The 13,240-nt window shown below is 43.8% G+C and overlaps 1 protein-coding gene across 2 annotated transcripts; it reads left to right on the top strand.

Moving 5' to 3' along the window:
* The first annotated feature begins 3,451 nt into the window (after positions 1-3,451).
* Positions 3,452-12,973, top strand: LOC140737167 (vascular cell adhesion protein 1-like). Of its 2 annotated transcripts, XM_073063389.1 has the most exons (10): positions 3,460-3,691; positions 3,946-4,221; positions 4,594-4,893; positions 4,986-5,252; positions 6,967-7,230; positions 7,952-8,218; positions 8,694-8,957; positions 9,679-9,945; positions 10,421-10,567; positions 11,392-12,973. In XM_073063389.1, exons 1-10 carry the CDS (start codon positions 3,634-3,636, stop codon positions 11,553-11,555), a joined length of 2,274 nt encoding a protein of 757 aa, XP_072919490.1. In that variant the 5' UTR covers positions 3,460-3,633; the 3' UTR covers positions 11,556-12,973. The 2 variants fall into 2 exon arrangements, with proteins under 2 accessions (XP_072919491.1, XP_072919490.1); XM_073063390.1 differs by lacking the exon at positions 10,421-10,567 and having other exon boundaries at positions 3,452-3,691.
* The last annotated feature ends 267 nt before the right edge of the window (positions 12,974-13,240 follow it).

Below are 13,240 nucleotides of genomic sequence, written 5' to 3'. Positions count from 1 at the left end.
CAGGAAAAAAGCAAGCCCTGGCCGGCCAGCTCTCCCGTCCATTCTGCTCTCCAATGGACATTAAATGGGACTACATCTGTGGCAACGAAATACTCGGCAGCAGTACAGAAATGGATGGAATCCCAGATGCTGCCATTCAGCTGTTTATTTATGTAACAGTTTTTCCCCCAAGCCATCGGACTACCAACCTACTGCCCTCTGCTGTGCCTATTGTCTTGTTTATTATTTATTGTAATGCCTGCACTGTTCTGTGTACTTTATGCAGTCCTGAGTAGGTCTATAGTCTAGTGTAGTTTTTGTGTTAGTTTAGATAGATAGATAGATAGATACTTTATTCATCCCCATGGGGAAATTCAACATTTTTTCCAATGTCCCATACACTTGTTGTAGCAAAAACTCATTACATACAATACTTAACTCAGTAATAATATGATATGCATCTAAATCACTAACTCAAAAAGCATTAATAATAGTTTTTGTATCGTTCATGTAGCACCATGGTCCTGAAAAACATTGTCTCATTTTTACTGTATATTGTACCAACAGTTATGGTAAAATGACAATAAAAAGTGATTGACTTGACTTGACTTTACATTTGTACATTCAACATCTCCCTCAATACCTGAGGGCCACCGTCTTTACATCCCATAATTCCTCAAACACTCCATTATTTCTCCAACTCCTGATTTCATCCTGTTTTGTGTCATAAGGTGAGCGTTGAGAGCAGACCCAAATGCAAGATACAGACACTGAAGTACTAGGGACAGGACTAGGTGTGACAAGAAAGCAAGGGAAGTGGGGAAGAAAAGGCGCTGGACAAGACACAGGCCCTGGACGAGACTTGGATACAGGGCCTGGGCTAGTACTGGACTAGGAAAGTGGGACCTGGATGAGGAACTGGGAACTAGGAACTTGGAACCTGGACAAGGACTCCGAGCCAGAGACTGGACAGGAACCCGGAACCTGGGTCTTGACTTGGGCTCAGACTCAAGATCTAGGCGAGGAAAGGACGTGGCAAGGCAACAGGACTGGACGTGGGGGCAGAACGCAGGACTCCAGGGCTGGATGAGGACATGAAGCTCAGACTTGGACTTCAGCATGGGAACACTGAACACAGAGCCAGAACCCTTCCTTGGGAACAGGACCTACAGCCGGGACTCTTCTTAGACACAGACACTAAACACGGGGACACAAAGAGACAGTTCCAAGCTCAATGATAGAAAGTTCCTTCTCTTAGCATGGCAAGGCTCTGGTCTCACTCCGGCGGCTGAACTTGACAGCGATACAGGCGAGGACGCAGGCAAGGTTGCAGCCAAGGCTCCAGGCATGGGTTGTAGGGCAAGGCTTCAGCCAAGGGCTACAGAAAGAAGGGGAAGGGAAGGGAACAGTCCAGCCTCAGGGTAACGGCAAAGACAGCCTGGCTTACTCAACAGAGGCAAGGACAGGAAGGGACAAATCCAACCGCAGGGTAATGGCAAAGACAGCCTGACTTACCCCCCAGAGACAAGGACAGGATACTGACAAGACGAACCAGCCCCCACACTTGAACCCAGGGCCACTTATATTCCCAGCCCCAAGACAAGAATCAGGTGCCTATGATTAAGCCCAACAGAAACAAGGACAGACGGAAGACCCAGTGTCCAGATCCATGGACCAGTTCATGAACCGGAACACAGACTTCACAGACTGGATCATGACAGTTTTGAAGAGTCAAATGGCACCTCTTTAGTTACCAGGACATCTTCATCTTGATATTTCTCAGATGGTCCAGCCTGATCTATGACTTGATTCAATGTGAAGTCTGTCTGCACATGACGTGTCAACTGACCCTGCAGTATCAGCAACTGTGACTGGTTCTAGGTAACTGAAGTTGTACCAACTTTTGTTTCTCCCAGTGGCTTGCCTGCTCACCCTAAGACTTCAGCTTTGTCTTGGTCTACAGATCTCTCAGTTTTTTAAGACTGAAACTTTCATGCTGTCTTTGCATTTGTGATAATTTCTGTTCAGGCAAGCCTGTTGAGTTCTCACTCAGTCCTAATGAAATGTCTCGGCCTGAAATATTGACTGCCTACTCTTTTCCATAGACGCTCCTACTGAGTTCCTCCGGCATTTTGCATGTGTTCCCTTGGAATTCCAGCATTTGCATATTTTCTCATGTTTGTTTTTCCACTGAGGTTGGGTGGGACTACAACCAGCGGTCATGGGTTAAGGGTGAAAGGTGAAAATTTTAAGGGGATAATTAGGCAAAACTAGAAGTTCATGAGCATGTGGAACAAGCTGCTAGCACAAGTGCTGCATGCATGCTCGATTTCAAAATGTAAGAGAAGTTTGGATAGGTTTGTGGATGGTGGGCACAGAGGGTCATGGTTCCAGGGCAGGTCAATGGGAGCTGGCAGCTTAAATGGTTCACCATGGACCAGATGGGTCAAGGGGCTTGTTTCTATGCTGTACTTTTCAATGACTCTAAAGGTACAAACATTTGGATTGGGTGTCATGCTGATGAAGAAAATCAGTTATTGAACTGAAAGTGAAGAGTGGGATGCAAAAAAAAAAATATGCTGGAAATCTTGAACAACATTTACAAAATTCTGGAGGAACTCAGCAAGTTAGGCAGACTCTAGTCAACATTTGGGGCTGAGACCCTTCATCAGGAATAGGAGAAATAGATTTTTCAGAGTTTGGCAAGTGTGACAATGGGGGGGATATGTGAATAGTGAAGAAAAATACTGTGAAGTATCAACCAGGATCTTGGGAAACAGTGGAGAAGGCTTAAAGGGTCCAATAGGTTCGTCCTGCTGAGAGCTTTCCTCAGCTCCTCATGCTGAGAAATGAAAGATGATACCATGTGGTAGGAAGAACAAGGAGAGACAGTATGGAGTGAAGGATACTTTTCTCTGCGGTGAGTAGGTGCAGAAGGACGTTGGGTTATGATATGGCAGTGGATGCAGCTGTGAGTTGCTCCAGTACAGAGCTGGAGCAGACGTAATTGGTCAAATGGCTTCTTTCTGTGCTGCAACCATTCTATGATTCTATAATTATGTTGTTCTCTTTGGAACAGAGGAGCTTGAGAGACATCTGACTGAGGCGCTGACCAAGGTTATAGTTAAAGAGAAATTATCCCATTAGCCCAAGCCTCAAGAGTCAGGGCAAACAGGTTGAGGGTGATTGGGGGGAAAATCACGAGAGGAAGAAAATCTACTCCGTTGCAGCGTGCAAAGAAAAACGGATCCGTACCTGAATCTGGGGAGAAGGACCCAGATATATTGTTCTTGCATTGTACTGGCGCTGACTTTGAACGACGGAGCCATATGAAAAGTCTAATTGTAAATATATTCCTTAATTCTGCGAATCCATTAATTTCTAGTTGTGTACTTTCTCAGAAGTGGAATTGAGAACCTGTGCAATAAATTTCATTGTTCAGTTATTTTGACTCTAATGGGAAAATCCCATCGTGAATTAGACAGAGTTGGAACTTGTGAGCGCTACGTGGTTAGGAATGCACGCTTCACTGCGAAGGGAAATTCCCTGTTCTTCCAGGCTTTATCAGACCGAGCAGCGGAGCCCTGACTCACAGTTTCAAATCTGACATCCCCTGCAGCAGAGAATTAAATCTCCTGTGACAAACGCTGAACCATGGCGAGTTGGAAACTCTCCCTGACGGCGGCACTTGCTCTGATGTTCCTGCTATCAGGTTTCTAATTTCGTTTTACTGTACTTTAGTATGTTCTTATTATGTGCATTTTTTCTTATTTTGTCCAATGCCCATTAAAGTTTCTGCTATTTGAAGAAATATGTAAATAGTATTAAAGTTGTAAGCTTTTTAACATTGTACTTGTAACGTTTTCGTAAAAATTGTAAACTTTCTAGCATTAAACGCGCAAACGTTTAAAATATGTTACTGTAGTTGTTCGAGTAAGGTTACCCATTCTCCTCCTCTGCATCCAGGGTATGCCTTCGATTTGGAGTTAACCCCACGAGGAGAAGTGTGGTCCCGGGTTGGGGAGAAGGTGGCGCTGAGCTGCCGCGCTAAGAACTGTCCGTCCCCTTCAGTCAAATGGGATGTCGTCTCCGATCGTCTCTTGGCAGGAACAGTCAGAGGACAAGATTCAGAGTCCATCTTCACCATCGACCCGGTCACCGTGGAGAAAGAACAGATGTACAGATGTACCGCAAAATGCGGGGGCAAACGAAAGCAGAGGAATCTCAGTCTGCACGTTTATTGTGAGTATAAACTCGTCGCGGAGAGGTAAACTTGTTGCATTAAATAAAAACAGAAACACTCAGCTGGTCAGACGGCTTCTGTGATGAAAGAGACGGAGTTAGCGTTTCATTCTCATGACTGAAAGGTCATTAACTCCGCTTCTCTCTCAGCGGATACTGTCTGACTTCAATATTCTGCTTTATTTAGGATTTCCAACAACTGCGTTTTGTTTTGTTTGCGTTAACAGTTTCACACTATTTTTGAGTGCAACGATGAATGACGCGGATTATCGGAGGTAAACCGAGTCATTCGCAATCGGGGATTGGGAATTGAGGTCTGCGCCACCGGGTTCATTCTCTTCTCAAACCCTGTCTGACTGTGTGTTGCTGCAGCTCTGCGGGACGCGGTCACCCTGGAGACGGTAGGGAGTTTGCAAGTCGGCAGGAAAGGCACCGTGAGATGTATCGTCCCCGATGTCTACCCCGTTCATTTGACAGTGCAGTGGCTGAATGAAACGGGAGTATTGGAAACTCAAGAAGTCCACGATCACACTGGGGAAATAAAGAATGTGACCGTCACCTATGAACTAACCCCAGAATTGCAGCATTCCGGACAAAAGCTTACATGCCGAGTCAATATGCGCACTGATGAGGAGCTTCAAGTCGAGGGAACGCTAACTCTGGACGTTCACTGTAAGTGTCCAGGCAGAGATTTCACTTTAAACTTCTATACATTCAAAACCGCCAGTCTTTAACTCTCTAAATGATTCGATCTTCTTCTACAGATCCTCCCAGAATGATAAACATTTCTGCAAAACCCTCTCTCACAGTGAGGGAAGGTCAGGACGCCTCGCTGACCTGTACTGCCGACGGCAATTCTCCTGTCACCATCGTGTGGAGCAAGTTATCAGCCGACGGCTGGTCAATGATAGCCGAGAACCAAAGTACATATCAGCTTTCACCGACCCGCATCGAGAATTCAGGAGCCTACCGCTGTGAAGCCATAAATGAGCTGGGAAAAAGTACCACGGAGGTGGAATTTCACGTTCAGGGTGCGTGGATCTTACTGACATAATGTTTCATTTTGAATGGATTAATTAATATTAAAATCAGAATCATAAAGCAGAAACGGCCTTTGTCCCAACTCATGCACACTGACTATGGTGTGTAGCCAAGCTAGTCCCAGCTGCCTGCGTTTGCCCCGTATCTCTCCAAACACTGTACCTATTTAAATGTCTTCCGCACATTGTACTGTACTAGCCTCTGCCACTTCCTCTGGCAGCTGGTTCCATACCCCACCACCTTTTCTGTGGGATACAGTTGCACCTTAGGTTTCCCTTTTAAATCTCTGCTCTCTCACCATAAACCTCCAGATTTGAACGCAGCACCAACACAGAGGCTGTGTACAAGGAGGGCCAGCGTAGCCTCTACTTCCTGAGGAGACTGAGGTTCTTTAGAGCATGCAGCCCTCTCCTTCACAAGTTCTACCAGTCTGTTCAACACGTACAAACAAGCTGGATGAGCTCAGCAGGTCGGGCAGCATCCGTTGAAACGGGCAGTCAACGTTTCGGGCCGAGACCCTTCAGGTCTCGGCCTGCTGAGTTCATCCAGCTTGTTTGTACGTGTTGATTTGACCACAGCATCTGCAGTGTTCTTTGTGTTTACTACCAGTCTATTGTCGCCAGTACAATCTTCTATGTGGTGGTGTGCTGGGGTAATGGCATCAACATAGGTGATGCCAACAGGCTCAATAAACTGATCAGAAAGTCTGGCTCTGTTACAGGAGTCAAACTGGACACACTGAAGACTGTGATAGAACAAGGGACCCTATGGAAAATCCTAGCAATTCTGGACAATGTTTCTCACCCTCTGCAAGCCACCTTGGCTGAACAGAGGAGCAGTTTCAGTATTAGAGTAAGACAACTGCGCTGCTCCAAAGAGGTAGTTCTTACCCTCGGCCATTACGCTCTATAATGGGCCAACCTATAGCCGAAAAGTGATGATCCCTTCCTGTTAGACTTTTTGAGGTAACTTATTTTTTATTTTTTCTTCTCTTCTGGTATTTCTATATTTGGATATCTCTGCACTCGTAATGTTACTGTAATTGTGTAATTTCCTGGGATCAATAGATATCTATCTAGACGGCCGTAGAATACGGCTATCCACCCTGTCTGTGCCCCGCTCTCGTGATTACAGACACCTCAGGCTCCTACACAATAGACAATAGGTGCAGAAGTAGGCCATTCGGCCCTTCGAGCCAGCACCACCATTCACTGTGATCATGGCTGATCATCCACAATCAGTAGCCCGTTCCTGCCTTCTCCCCATATCCCTTGACTCCGCTATCTTTAAGAGCTCTATCTAACTCTTTCTTGAAAGCATCCAGAGAATTGGCTTCCACTGCCTTCTGAGGCAGAGCATTCCAAATGATCCACAACTCTCTGAGTGAAAAAGTTTTTCCTCAACTCCGTTCTAAATGGCCTACCCCTTATTGTTAAACTGTGGCCTCTGGTTCTGGACTCCCCTAACATCAGGAACATGTTTCCTGCCTCTGGCGTGTTCAATCCCTTAATAATCTTATATGTTTCAATCAGATCCCCTCTCATCCTTCTAAATTCCAGTGTATACAAGCCCAGTCGCTCCAATCTTTCAACACATGACAGTCCCGCCATCCCGGGAATTAACCTCGTTACACTCCAGGGAAAATCGTTCTTGGAGCACAGGATTTTAAAAAATTTATAAATTTCACTCTGTTTCTTTCGTCAGGCGGCCCCAGAGACACCAGACTCTCCGTCACACCTTCTGCAGTGAAGGAGGGAGACTATGTCACAATCAGCTGCACAACCCACTCAAACCCTCCTGCCCGTCTTGTGCTGAGGAGGAATTTAACAAGCGGACAGACGGAGCTGAAGTTGGAGAATGGGACATTTTCAATTCGTGCTGTTCAGCTGGCGGATGGAGGATGGTATCAATGTGAGGCCAGCAATGATCTGGGAACGCAGACTATTCACACAGAACTCATAGTGCAATGTATGTATGAAAATTAATCAGCTGCTTACACAATGTCAATGTGGAAAAATCATTCAAATTATTATGGGAAGGAAAAGAATAATCTTAATTTATAAAAGGGCCACACATGGTAGTCTAGCAATTAGCACAACAGTTTACAGCAGTCAGTTATAAGATTGGGGTATGATTCCCACTGCTCTCTGTAAGGAGTTTGTACATTCTCCCGGAGACTGCGGGAATTCCTCTGGCTTCTCCAGTTTCCTCCCACAGTCCAAAGACATACCAGTTAGGTTAGTCAGTTGTGGGCATGCTGTGTTGACACCAGAACTGTGGTGACGTTTGCGGGCTGCCCTGCACGATCTTTGCTGATTTGATTGGACGCAATACGACGCATCGCGCTATATGTTTCAATGCACGTGTAACAAATAATAAAGCTAATCCCATTTTTAAATTCTTACCATTCAAGCCTTTGTAAAGTACTTTCACACCAACCGGATACCTTAGACATGTAATCATTCCAGTGAGGAGTTGTGAGATAATAAGCCGGCAGTCAGGTTATACTGATGTTGTTTCAGGGACAAATATTGAGTGGGCGTCTGGAACATACAGGGGAGAACTGTACTACCTTAAACTCAATATGGTATTACAGTAGCTTTTATGTAAACTGGAGTGCATCTTAATTTAAATATTTTAAACAACCCGCTTTTAACTCTCTAAATGATTCTATCTTCTTATTCTGCAGATCCTCCTAAAAGGATAAACATTTCCGCAAAACCCTCACTCACCGTGAGGGAAGGTCAGGACGCCTCGCTAACCTGTACTGCCGACAGCAGTTCTCCTGTCACCATCGTGTGGAGCAAGTTATCAGCCGACGGCTGGTCAGTGATAGCCGAGAACCAAAGTACATATCAGCTTTCACCGACCCGCATCGAGAACTCAGGAGCCTACCGCTGTGAAGCCATAAATGAGCTGGGAAAAAGTACCACGGAGGTGAAATTTCACGTTGAGGGTGCGTGGATCTTACTGACATAATGTTTCGTGTTGATTGATTAATATTAAAGTCAGAATCATAAAGCATTAACAGGGCTTTTGTCCCAACTCAATACTGTCCAAGGTGTGTATCCCAGCTGGTCCCAGCTGCCCGCATTTGCCCCGTATCTCTCTAAACATTGTACCTATTTAAGTGACTTTTACGCATTGTTACGGTACCTGCCTCTGCCTCTCCCTCTGGCAGCTGGTTCCATACCCCTCCATTTTTTCTGTGGGATAAAGTTGCACCTTGGGTTTCCCTTTTAAATCTCTGCTGTCTCACCATAAACTTCTAGTTTTAGACAGCCGTACCTTGGGAAGAAGAATGCGGCCATCCATCTTATCTACGCCCCCCGTGATTACATACACCTCAAATTCCTAAACTCCAGGGAAAAACGTTCTTGGAGCACAAGATTTTAAAAAATTTATAAATTTCACTCTGTTTCTTTCGTCAGGCGGCCCCAGAGACACCAGACTCTCCGTCACACCTTCTGCGGTGAAGGAGGGAGACTATGTCACAATCAGCTGCACAACCCACTCAAACCCTCCTGCCCGTCTTGTGCTGAGGAGGAATTTAACAAGCGGACAGACGGAGCTGAAGTCGGAGAATGGGACATTTTCAATTCGTGCTGTTCAGCTGGCGGATGGAGGATGGTATCAATGTGAGGCCAGCAATGATCTGGGAACGCAGACTATTCACACAGAACTCATAGTGCAATGTATGTATGAAAATTAATCAGCTGCTTACACAATGTCAATGTGGAAAAATCATTCAAATTATTATGGGAAGGAAAAGAATAATCTTAATTTATAAAAGGGCCACACATGGTAGTCTAGCAATTAGCACAACAGTTTACAGCAGTCAGTTATAAGATTGGGGTTTGATTCCCACTGCTCTCTGTAAGGAGTTTGTACATTCTCCCCGAGACTGCGGGAATTCCTCTGGCTTCTCCAGTTTCCTCCCACAGTCCAAAGACATACCAGTTAGGTTAGTCAGTTGTGGGCATGCTGTGTTGACACCAGAACTGTGGTGACGTTTGCGGGCTGCCCTGCACGATCTTTGCTGATTTGATTGGACGCAATACGACGCATCGCGCTATATGTTTCAATGTACGTGTGACAAATAATAAAGCTAATCCCATTTTTAAATTCTTACCATTCAAGCCTTTGTAAAGTACTTTCACACCAACCGGATACCTTAGACATGTAATCATTCCAGTGAGGAGTTGTGAGATAATAAGCCGGCAGTCAGGTTATACTGATGTTGTTTCAGGGACAAATATTGAGTGGCAGTCTGCAACATACAGGGGAGAACTGTACTACCTTAAACTCAATATGGTATTACAGTAGCTTTTATGTAAACTGGAGTGCATCTTAATTTAAATATTTTAAACAACCCGCTTTTAACTCTCTAAATGATTCTATCTTCTTATTCTGCAGATCCTCCTAAAAGGATAAACATTTCCGCAAAACCCTCACTCACAGTGAGGGAAGATCAGGACGCCTCGCTGACCTGTACTGCCGACAGCAGTTCTCCTGTCACCATCGTGTGGAGCAAGTTATCAGCCGACGGCTGGTCAGTGATAGCCGAGAACCAAAGTACATATCAGCTTTCACCGACCCGCATCGAGAACTCAGGAGCCTACCGCTGTGAAGCCATAAATGAGCTGGGAAATAGTACCACGGAGGTGAAATTTCACGTTGAGGGTGCGTGGATCTTACTGACATAATGTTTCGTGTTGATTGATTAATATTAAAGTCAGAATCATAAAGCATTAACAGGGCTTTTGTCCCAACTCAATACTGTCCAAGGTGTGTATCCCAGCTGGTCCCAGCTGCCCGCATTTGTCCCGTATCTCTCTAAACACTGTACCTATTTAAATGACTTTTACGCATTGTTACGGTACCTGCCTCTGCCTCTTCCTCTGGCAGCTGGTTCCATACCCCTCCATTTTTTCTGTGGGATAAAGTTGCACCTTGGGTTTCCCTTTTAAATCTCTGCTGTCTCACCATAAACTTCTAGTTTTAGACAGCCGTACCTTGGGAAGAAGAATGCGGCCATCCATCTTATCTACGCCCCCCGTGATTACATACACCTCAAATTCCTAAACTCCAGGGAAAAACGTTCTTGGAGCACAGGATTTTTAAAAAATTATTAATTTCACTCTGTTTCTTTCATCAGGCAGCCCCAGAGACACCACACTCTCTGTCACACCTTCTGAAGTGAAGGAGGGAGACTATGTCACAATCAAACGCACAACCCATTCAAACCCTGAGGGCAGCAATGATCTGGGAACGAAGTCTATTGACACAAATCTCACTGTCCAAGGTCTGCATGAAAATTAATGTGAAAAAGTATCATGCAAAGTATTATGGGAAGGAAAGAATTATTTTAATATATAAAAGGGCCATGCATGGTAGTGTAACAGCACATAACTTAAAAGAATTCAGCAGAGAATTGTACTGCTGTAAACTGAATATATTATTACAGTATCTTTTATGTTAACTGGAATGGACCTTAATTTACCAAGATGCAACTTCAACTGTAACACTCCCTCTTAGAAGAGTTTGATTGCCTTTCTAGACTTTTGAACTTATGTCCTTGGACTGAGACATAAACCCAAGGCCTTCTCATGGCCCCTTCTGGCTCTTCTAATTTCATTCTTAAACTCCTTCCTGCTAGCCTTATTATCTTCTAGATTCCTCTCATTTCCTAGTTTTTTGAACCTTTCGTAAGCTCATAATCTATAAATATTATAGATTGTGATCTATAATGATAACAATTATTGCTAAAATATATCTTCTCCAGAACCATTTCTGAGTGTTTAGGCTCAACCTTCCAAATGGGCCTATGAAAGAGAAGAAGTCACCACTGTTCATAACATTTCCTTCAACAGCTTCACCTGGAAGAAAGTAGAAATCAACAGCAAAGCTATTCTGCCCTTCATGAACTCCATAAAATAATCCTCAGTGATGCTGGCGTTTATGAGGTTGAAATAATCGGTAAATCTGGGTAACAAACAGAATTTGTAGAAATAAACGTTACTGGTCAGCTTAAGCAAAGACTGGGACTATTGTGTTAAATGAGCTTTAGTACTAGGAAAATACATTTTACTGATTTTTTTTTTAACATGTCCTCCCGTCTCTTTGCAGAACCAGATGCAGTAGCCAAAGCTGAGAGTCCTGTGGGAGTCATAGCATCAGCTTACACAGGGGCGGCAATGGGATCGGTTGGACTGGTACTTTCTGGTCTATATTACATCTATCGCAGAACCAACGTAAAGAATTCATACCAAATGTCAAATGACATATTGTGACATTAAAATAAAGGACTGAAAGAAGAGAACTTCCACTTCTAGCACAATCTAATCTCTGTTGCTGTGCTGTCAGGGCCAGTACGTTTGGAGACCAGAAGATGATATCTGTTGCATTATAAACATGTCTTAAAGACATCACCAACAGCTGGTATCCAAGGAAGAGAAAGAAGAGCACATTTGAACTTTAGGCACTTTATTGTAAATAATCCTCAAAATTTACTGACTGTCTTGAAGGGAGTATTAGCTGGGGCATTCATGTTGGAGGAAATGTAGCAGAAACAGTTCACTTTAAATTGTTTCCTGCTCGTGAAATGGTCTTTAATATTGCTCACCCATGGCTCCCAGGCATATTTCAAACTGTTGGCACTCACCTGTGAAACAAGCCTAGTTTTCAGATGTCGGAGGTACTCAGCCATCATCTATGGAAGGAAATGAACAGTCGATGTTTCGGGCTGAGATCCTTCATTGGGATTGTTCATTTCCTTCCATGGATGCTATCTCACTAGCTGAGTTCCTCCAGCATTTTGTGTGTGTTGCATAGGATTTCCTTGTGTGATTTGGGAGCAAAACACTGACTGTTCTGCAGCTTATGTATCACCAATTATTTGAACTCATGAAGAGTAACTTTGTTGATTATCTGTATTTTTTTAAACTGATACTGCTTCCTCTCAATACCTGTGAACTTCTGCTATTATTCATAACACATTGAACAAGGGACACTGTCTATTGTGGATGAAATCTAGGAAACTGTGTGCTGGGTTAGAAACAGGACTCGGGGTACCATTAGCTGCTTGACAGAGCTTTCTGAAGCTGGAACTGGAACTGGAGGTGTTAACCAAGTGAAAATGTACTTTTAAACTAAACCAACAAGTAAGATGCAGACCGAGTCCTGATGCAGGATTTTGACCAGAAGTGTTCACAGTTCCATTCCCCCCACCACATAGATGCTGCTTGAGCATTGCTGCTCCAGATTCCAGCATCTGCAGTCTGGTGTCTCCAAATCAAACTCAATTTACTTTACACTCAACACAGGTTGATCATTTTTTATGCACAAAATGTTAAAGCAGGCAATAATGTATACTAAGCAACTTAATAAAAATAAAATCCAAACTGTTTTGAATTAATACATAATTCAAATTAAATAAAAAAAAATTCACAATTAGAATGCAATATCATCACCTTCATTGCTGTCAATGTTTGAAAATGTTTTCAAGGAGGAAGCCAGGGTTTTTACTGATGGTTCCATTGAGTTGAAACAAAATGTCCGTGTTGAGTCTTCCCTGATGTGGTTTGTTTACCTCCAGTTACTAGATCTCACTATTTGTAAATTCTCCACTGTTGTTAAAGCAATTTGTAGCAAGTTGAGGGAGTTTGTACTGTAATGCGTTGGTGAATAATAAAACCGCCTTCAACTACAACTACGCCAGGAATGGAGTTACGGTATCTCTCTGTCTAGCTTGAGAAAACGGGTAAGACCCTTAAGCAAGGGCAGAATTGTAAAACGACATTTAACTGCGATTCCATCCACAGTGGATAGATATTGATTCTGCGAGCTCCTGCACGACTGAAAGTTGAAATGTCGGCAAAGGAGAAAAGCCTTAAACAGGTCAACATCGGTAGCGGAGAAGCCTTGAAACCAGGTCAGTTTGTTCGATAAATTCAACTAGATTATTGAGACAGGCTAG

Source organism: Hemitrygon akajei, chromosome 12, assembly GCF_048418815.1.
Source record: "Hemitrygon akajei chromosome 12, sHemAka1.3, whole genome shotgun sequence".
In the NCBI taxonomy this organism is placed as follows: Eukaryota; Metazoa; Chordata; class Chondrichthyes; order Myliobatiformes; family Dasyatidae; genus Hemitrygon; species Hemitrygon akajei.
Note: the sequence above shows the minus strand (reverse complement) of the source record. Positions and strands in the feature narration are given on the sequence as shown.

Excerpts from the sequence above, each read along its gene's own strand:
- LOC140737167 (XM_073063389.1), top strand. The coding sequence starts at position 3,634 with ATGGCGAGTTGGAAACTCTCCCTGACGGCGGCACTTGCTCTGATGTTC. Across the intron at positions 9,946-10,420 it reads GGTGAAATTTCACGTTGAGG|GCAGCCCCAGAGACACCACA; the intron begins GTGCGTGGATCT and ends TTCTTTCATCAG. Across the intron at positions 10,568-11,391 it reads CACAAATCTCACTGTCCAAG|AACCAGATGCAGTAGCCAAA; the intron begins GTCTGCATGAAA and ends GTCTCTTTGCAG.